Source organism: Fulmarus glacialis, unplaced genomic scaffold (genome assembly GCF_000690835.1).
Source record: "Fulmarus glacialis isolate BGI_N327 unplaced genomic scaffold, ASM69083v1 scaffold35812, whole genome shotgun sequence".
In the NCBI taxonomy this organism is placed as follows: Eukaryota; Metazoa; Chordata; class Aves; order Procellariiformes; family Procellariidae; genus Fulmarus; species Fulmarus glacialis.
The window spans coordinates 7173-15945 of record NW_009199137.1 but is presented as its reverse complement, the minus strand read 5'-3'; the positions used below and the strand labels follow the sequence as shown (position 1 = coordinate 15945).

The following is an 8773-nucleotide window of genomic DNA, read 5'->3' as shown; positions in this document are numbered from 1 at the left end:
GTAGAGCTCCTCTTAAAACCTGCTTATCTTTCCCTGCCTATATTTTCATTTGCTAAGCATTCCCATTTCGGGAAATGAGATTACATGGAAACCCAGTCCTAAGCCCTACCCACCACAGTATTATGCCGATGACTCTCACAAGAAGGAAAGCTTGTAGCAATCCATTGTAGAATATCCCAAAAGAGTAATAGTAAGAAAAATCCCCCCCTCCCCCCGAAAAGAGAAACAAACAAAAAAAAGCAGAATTCCCAACTTACACAAGTTAAACCTTCATAAAAGGAACGTGAAGCAATTGGGAGCTAAAGCTGCAGCACACTCTTCCAGGAAGCTGCTTCCACCTTAGAGGTAAAGTGGAGTTTGAAGGAGTGTCACAATGGTTTGCACACGAGTTTGTCTGGGAATCCATGGAAGAAATACTATATTTTGATCGTGTATGCAAACAGAGCTGCCTCGATTCAGTACAGCACCATTCTTAACAGAACTTTTCATATTCAGTATCCACAAAAGCATTGATCTGGTGGTTCTTTAAGCAAACAAACGAAAAACCAAAACCCAAAACCAGAGAAGCACTGCAGGGGAAGGGTTCCAAAACAGCAATTGTGAATCCAGACCCCAGGCTGCAATCAGATTATGTCCCTGGACCAGAGCCTGATTTGCTTAGCGAGGGGGGTTTGGTTCTGTGTCAGGTCCAAAACCAGCAAGAAGTCTGGTCTGTGGTCACATTTCAGCTGCACTGGGCCAACAGATAGCAGTTACTCAGTTTTGGCCATCATCTACACCTAACTTGGGCATCAAGATGTTTTCTTGGTCCACCTCTAATCACCAGTCAGTTACTACATGAATCCCAGGGTGTCTGCTGCTGGGTTAAAACAAAGTAGCCTCCCATTTTGCTATGTTCAATTCTTCAGTAAATCTTCCTCCTTAGCTAAGGAGGAGAGCTCTCCCACCCCTTCTGAAGAGCTTTTTATGTTGGGGGCCTTCTTGGATAACTACCACTTGTAGTAGAGATGTCTGCAGTTTACCAGTCTGTGTCACATAGGAGGGATGAAATATTTGTCTCTTACGTCAGTAGTATAGGGCGAGATCTCCACACCTTTAAAAAATATATATTTATATAACTAGAGAGGTGACTTATAATATTTCTATGTATTAGTTCATCTTACTGACTCATACATGTCTAAGAATGAAGTATCTTCTTGGGGATTTAAGGGAGGTTACCAACCGACTTTAAAAAAAAAAAATGCCTTACAACCACTGCTTCTTTCAATACAGAAACATGAACTACATATACTTTAATATACAAAACCCCATCCTCATATTCACTTGTGAAGCGAGTGGTGGGGGTGAGGGGGGAAGATTAGACAACCTTGCAGCAGCATTCAGCTTTGCTAAGTGTTCCATAGCATCTTAAATATTATGTACAGTCTTTCTGAAAGGATACAAACTGGCTTCAGAGTTTGTGGAATTGTAGCAGTAAAACCCAAAACAGTTCTAGGGAATAGTCTTTTGGCAGCATAGCAGGTGTCCAAAGTGAACAGTCACTTTTCTAGTATTTTTCCAGAGAATAAGAGGATCTGTATAACCTTCTGCAGCTATCCAAGGAAGTCACCACTCCTCTTGGGTGGAGATTGCTGGAGATTGTGGTCCTTCTTGTTCTGGCTTTTCAGTGGCAGACTTTTTATTGCTACAGCAAGGTTTGAAGAGATGAGTGTCTATGAGGACTTCCCCAAAACGCCCTTTGTAAATAATTCCACAGCAGACCTTTTGCCTGGAAAAAATGGCAGGGAGAGAGACAGATAGTTTGTGTGTTTAGAATATAAAGAATTTACAGAAACGGGAAAAAATCAGTTCGACCCGAGACACTACTTTTCTGAGCCTCCAGCTCAGAGGTTAGGAGGGAAAAGGCAGCTCAGAGAGAAAACAAGTCTGTGTCTAAATCCACAACACCACTTTGAGGGGGAAAAAAAAAAAAGAAAAAGAAAAAAAAAACCAAACCCAAACCCACGTCTATACAAAACTAAGTCTCCAGTTTTGCTTCCCAGAGCAATTTCAGATACACAACTATCTGGGCTGAACTAACCTTGACTACAATGCACTTGCAAACACGATTTGAGAGGAGACAGCAAAGTCACAACAATTTCAACAGAGCAATTAACTAAACAAGGGATTACTGTGTCACAACAGGAAATAAAGATAACAAGCTCATCAGCTCCCAGAAAATCTTGTGGTTTTCCTCCCAGTCCAATTTTTTTTTTTTTTTTAAATGACTACCATCACAGGTCAACCAAATCAAATGCTATGTTTTGCTGGCAAGCTGAGAGCACTGTTGTACTTGGTAACACATCACATCTACAGAGCACAGTTTTAAGACAAGATAACGACAGTCAGGAATATTATCTGTTACTCCCACAAACGTAACAATATTTTCCAGCAACTGTATTAGTATTTAGGGAACTGAAGGGAGATAGAGGAAAATGTCTTAAATACATGGCATTTCTTTCCAAAGACAGACAGATGTTGTATAATACTCTGTGACTTAAATTATATCTTTAAAACAAATTAAGTCCAACAGCAGCAAATTCCTGAAGAAGGAAAATCAAGCACCGTGTACATGAAGTGAATTGCTAACTGCACAGAGTACACGATCTGTTGCTTTTTACCTTTTCCAATACGTGAGATCTAAGAAGGAGAAAACTGGTGTTCTGCTGGACCCAGCACTCATCTCTGTGTCAGAGCCATCGTCAGACTGGTTACTATAACAGGGTGACTGAGCTGGGGAGGCACTCGAAGTGGTGCTGTGGGCATCGGAATCTGTAGGGGAAAGAATAAATGCAAGAATCAGCACATGCATCCAACGACTTATCCTCTTCCTGACTTGTAAAAGGTCGCAGGCGGATGGGAACAGAGAGACAGACTTTTTTTAATTAACAAAAAAAACCCTAATGACGACAACCCATTTTTCACTTGCCCCTGCCGATTTCAATAGAGAGACTATCTGTCAGCATTTGGGAGACAGACCTCGGAACTGGAGGGGGTCCTTGTACATGAGGGACTGGAAAGAGGTTCAGGATCAGGTTTCAGTTCCTGGCTCTCAAACATAGCCTGCACAGGCCATGCTTTGGACAAGATCCTAGTCCCGCTCTGGAATCACTGGAAGATCCTTGCTTCAGACCTGGTACTTTCTCTCTCACTGTAAATCTCCTTTCTTACCCATTCAGTTAAAGTCTTGCAAAGCTCTCCTCATTAGTGCAATGGGTTAGGTAGTATTGAGCTTTTGCTGGATTGAAGCTATGATCTATGGATTCAGTGCAGACGCACACCTTAACAGAGGGTCTACTAGCCTACCTTTTAGTTATCATCTCTAGCACCTACAGTAACACAAGTAGATTAACTATAGCACAAGCTCTTTGGGTCAGGGCCTTTACTGATTCTTTGGAAAGCTTTTCCTTCAGGCCAGGTAGGATAATTGAAAGAGAGAGAAGATCAAGTCAGCAACATTTAAGAAGCTGGAAGGTTTGCATTAGAGGAAAAACCTAAAGTACCGATGTATATTTAGAGCGTAACTGGCAGATGGCTTTGTTGGAAAGCTATGAATCCAAATCTGTTTTAAGTCTATGTGCTAGTGGAAAGAAATCACTGAGACCGGCAGAGGAAGGTGTAAGGGAACTATACAGAGGAAACATGGTACGAATTTAAAGGGGGAGGGGGGGAAATCTAGGCTAAATAGAAAGCCTGGGTTGAAAACATGTATGGAAGAACAAGACTGATAGCGGTATCAACAGAACAGTGCTTCTTGGGAAAAGAGAGCTGAAAATGGCCATAGCGCATTACTGAGAGCAGGAGGAAACCTCTTCCAACTTCAGTTTCAATGAGGGTCTTGCCCAAGAATTTCTTTCTAGAGACATGTCATTTAAGCGTGGGACATAAGCTACAACTGCCTACACTTTCAAGCCGGGCTCTCCACTCCCCCTCGACGCTTCCCCACCTCTGTCTCACAGCCCACCCTGCACACAAGCTCTTCTGCCTCATTTCACCCCCTCCCGAAGCCCTCGGAGGATGAGAGATCGTGAAAACAGGGAGCGCCCAAATGTGTGAGCATACAATTGAATCTAGATGGTGATTCAGCTTGGCCAGTTAACAGTAAGCTATGTTAGGGGAGGCCAAAGTTTACTGCCAAAATCTCTTTGGATCCACTTACTGTGCCGCTTGAATTCCTTTTGCAGTTTGCTGATTTGATTGCTCTTTATTCTGCTTCCAGACAGAGTTTTCATTTTCTTTGGTTTCAATGTTGTTTTAAGACTGGGTCCAGCCCTGGCATCTACCACCTAGAACACAGAAAATGCATGCATAATACTTCTGCATCATACCCAGATACTGCCCTAGTCAAGGTACCTGTACTGACTTAGCTGAAGGTGTTCAAAACCAATTTAGTTAAACCAAGGCTGTTCTGTGCACCAACACTCTTATGTTTCATTTAAATCTGGTTTGTAAGAAGCTGAGCCTGTAGGAAAATGCAGCATACTAGTTTAAAAAGCACATTCAGTTCAACTTTTGCCTTCTTCCTATTTTTGACAAATTCAGTTTAGTAGACAACAGCTGTTTAAGCCAATACAGGTTCAGTCAAGAGTGTCTGCCAAGCATTTGCCCTAGAGTTTTTTTAAAAAATCATCAATTTAACTTCTGAATAAAGCTAGTGGTAATAATAACCATAGTTCTGGCTCCCATCACCATCAAGGCTTCCTGAATAAAGATTATAACATACACAAAGAATCCTGATCATCTTCCCAGCCCTAGGCCCAAACTAGATTAGATGTATCAAAACAGAATATATGAGTGGGAATAGCTGCGAGATATTTGTCATTGTAATTATGTGACTAAACGACATTGATTTATGTGTTGCTTGAGCAAGTCACCTTGCTTGTTCAAACTATTAAAAAAAAGAAACAAAAAAAAAAGAACGACCAATTTTGGATAGACGCCAAATTTGAAATGTTTTGAGTGTCATAAGAGACTTTTGGACAAAGTTATGAGCTTGTGAAAACAAGGAATTACAAGGTAAGTTAGTCTGTGACTCCATCCCAGGCTTGCATAATCACCATTTGCATGTAAGCCAAACGAAGACAGATAAGAGCCATGTAACAGGAAATACTCCAGGAAGGATCTAGAGATGCTGAGGGTGGGAAGAGAGAGTGGGGGGGAAATAGCAAATCCCAAATCCTTGCCAGCACCTCCCCTCTCTAGCAGCATGGACTAAGGCAGAGACAAGTTAGTTTTGGGGTGGAGGAGAAATAAATGACTAACGTGATTCCAGTTTTTTTTGGATCCTGCTGGCAATTTTTTCCATCTTTTCACCAAAAGGACACAGGCATTGCAAATATCTCCTGAGCGGGCCTCATGGAGCCTGGTAAAAACAAAAGCAGAAATCACTTGACGACAGTTAATAAAAGCACACCCCCACTTGATAACAGCAAGAAGCATAAAAATTGACGGAAAAGAAGGGTTCTCAAGGCATTACAGGCATTCAGGCATTACAATTCATCTGGGGTGCTCAAACATTGCCATCTAAAGATCAGGTCTCACTCTCAGAAAGCATTCTTCCATATAGAAATAAAAGGTGGTGTCATCTGCCTCCAGAGGGGCACTAAAAACAACAGTCCCATAACCTTCAGTTGGTTTTGTTTTTAAAAAAGAAACAACCAAAAAAAAAAAAAAAACCACTCACAAAAAAAACCAACCCACACAGTTCCAGTGGGTTGGTTGGTTGGTTTGATTAGAGAGGGAGGAAGGAGGAATAATCATATTCCTTGAATGTACATTCGGGAACAGACCTCAGAGATCCAACAAAAGCTTATTCAGCTCTTAACCTTCTCACAGAGCTTCAAGGATGAGTAACAAATAACACCTAACACACTCCTGCATAGGCGTAAGATAAGGTTTCAGAAACAGCATTCTCTGGAATGACAGCAATACTCACTCCCTTTAACAAGCTTTCTTCAGAAATCATCTCTACTGCTAATCCACACTAAACGAAATACAAAGTGGGTACACTGCACAATTTTTCAGCTATTTAAATGGGAAGACTTTGAAACATTTATAGATGAATGGGGCAGGCTCAGATAAGCCTTTATTTGCTCAGTGTTAAGACTGCATTTTTACCTTGGCAAACATATTTCAGATAGCACAAGACCAAAGGCCCTGGTATACTGCAAGCTTCTTTACTGTAGTTAACAAAAAAAAAAACCCCCTATGCAATGGGCCTTCACACAGTCTTTCCACTGCCAAGGACAGTAGCCAAGAAATATGACAAGGAAAACTGTCAGCACCAGATTTATGTACAAAAATCCATGGTAAATACAAAGCACTATAAAGCTTTGATTTTGTCTTTTCAACACTTGAAAGGAGTGTTTCTAGAAAAAGGGAGTGTTTCTAGAAAAAGGGGAGGAAAGGGAACTATTTCTAAAGATTGCAAAGATTTACACATATCAAGTTAAGCACTTGAGACAAGAGCAGCGATACTGATATGTATATATAGCTTTTAATATGATGCATGAAATTTCCACTCGGGCCTAAGGTTTTGATGAGAGGTAATCCAACAAGACCAAAAAAAAAAAGCAGAAAATATCTATTGACAACAGACTTTTTTCCAGAGGAAATAATTTCATGGGAAACTACAGCATAAACAGGAGAAATTCTTATTGCCTTAGAAAAAAATTTAAAAATAAACAAAGTAAAAAACAATTACAAGCTATCACAGAAGAATTTGCTTTGCTAGCAATTCAGGGACACAAATTTAGACAGAATTTCAAAGTTCTCAGGAAGTATTTCAAAAAAGTTAAATGTCACAGCAGCTGGTACAAGAAATCACTGGTATTTATAGTTTTGCTTACTAATGCTTTCAAGTAACACTACATGCAACATTACCTAATTGGAAAGCTAATTACTTGATGCTCACTTTCCATCAGAATGGGTTTCCAATGAGAAGTTTTAATAACATCTTGATATGCCCTATTTGAACAGAGGCATCAATACCTGAAACAAGGTACTGTGCATAAACCCTGCTGGAACTGCTAAATATTTACCCATCAAGTTTTGTTTAATATTCTTGAATCTTCAGAGCCACAGAAAACCTCCATGTAGATGTGCTGTTTACCATCTTGTGTGGGAATTTACACCTCTAAAGAACATGTGCAAAACGCACGTGCTGTGAGGTGGGAGAGGCACAAGCCTGACCCTTCACTGTCATGAACTACAGCAGCTCTCCAGTGGCAGCAACAGCAGGATGACAACCAAACGGTACTGTACACAGCAGCAGAGGATCCAGCCCCTCCTGGCCTGGCCAGGAAAGCTGTGAGGAAGCTGAAGCCAGCCTTCCCCCCCCCACCCTCTGCTAACCTAATCTTTCAGTCTCTCAGAGCAAGAGGCACAGCACATCAGGTTCTGTGGCCCTGAGTTCAACACCATGACTGACCACAATGTTGACTAAAGAAAGAATCTTACCCAAAACAATTCTGGAAATCCTTTTCATAACGTTTGCTGTCAGTGAAACGAGAACTGGAAGACTTAGCTCTGCAAATACAGCAGCCCTCTATACTCCGATACATCTTCGGTTTGTGAAAGCCAAACATCTTTTCCTCCCAGCTGTAGCCTGTGAAAACAAACAGGAACTGGTGTTACTTATCACTGTTAGATAATAAAAGAAAAACCTGGGCAATTCACTGGGCAAACCAAGAGTAAGTTATAATTCAGGATGGGAAACCGCTAGATTAGGCCATAGCTCTATCCTGCATTGCCCCAGAAGAGCAGATGCACCTAGAATACACTTTCTTATTAAAAAAAAAAACAACAAACAAAAAACAATTAACAACAGCTGGAATATTAAGCAATACCCAGTAGGACTCACGACAAGCTCATTTACTGCACAATTCTACTCTAAGGGCACATCTACAACAGCACAACCCAGAGGTGTAAATGCAGCTGACTTGGCTAATGAAAGCCCTATGTACGTGGCAAAACAGGCTGCAGGACAGGCTGCGTGAAACTGCCCGAGCCCCTGGATAAGTAGTTGGCAGCTGAACCCTGGGTCACTGGAACTACCTCGTCACCATCACTGGTGTTTGTTGGAAACATCCCCGCCAAACTCTGTTGAAAGTGAGTAGGAGTCATTTTAAATGAGCTGCAGTCATACCTCTAGGCAGTAGGGCAGACGTACCTGAAAAGCTGCTCTAAAAACAGCAGGGTGGAGTCCCACCCAGCCCTCAATGGCCATGTCTGCACTGCGGGACCCAGCAGCGCTTCTCAGGCCTGGGTGAGCATCCCAGCCACATCCCAGCTCCGTGTCAGCACAGGCTCAGTTCTCGCCCTCCCCGCCCTGCTTTCCATGGGAAGGAAACCCAGCTAGAAAAGGGCCGGGGAGCAGGACCCTGGGGCGCATTTCGGCATGCGCCTACCACACATCCCAGCCACTGCCAATGACGCCAGAGCAAAAGGTACTCCATTTACAGGGAAGTTGTTTCTTCTTAACCACCAGCTCTGCAAACTCGGCACCGGCTCAGAAAGCCAAAAGCCATGCTGCTCTTAGTGGTCTGCCTATCCTTTTCAGTACATCCGGGCTGAAATTTGCTATCGGAGCAGGTAACGTACAGTGGAGGTGTTTTCCAGGCAGAAATTTTTCAAGTTAGTTACAAGTGGATTTACTGCAGTCACCACAACAAAGACCCCTTCAACACATGACGTCCCCACCACCAAGTCAGTTCTCCCCAGGCACCAGTTACTC

The 8773-nt window shown here is 42.2% G+C and overlaps 1 protein-coding gene across 1 annotated transcript; it reads right to left on the bottom strand.

Moving 5' to 3' along the window:
• Positions 1-969: 969 nt before the first annotated feature.
• Positions 970-7644, bottom strand: FAM60A (family with sequence similarity 60, member A). Its single transcript, XM_009573148.1, has 5 exons — positions 7498-7644; positions 5302-5401; positions 4199-4325; positions 2661-2811; positions 970-1768 (listed from the first exon to the last, which is right to left on the bottom strand). Exons 1-5 carry the CDS (start codon positions 7623-7625, stop codon positions 1606-1608), a joined length of 669 nt encoding a protein of 222 aa, XP_009571443.1. The 5' UTR covers positions 7626-7644; the 3' UTR covers positions 970-1605.
• Positions 7645-8773: the final 1129 nt, after the last annotated feature.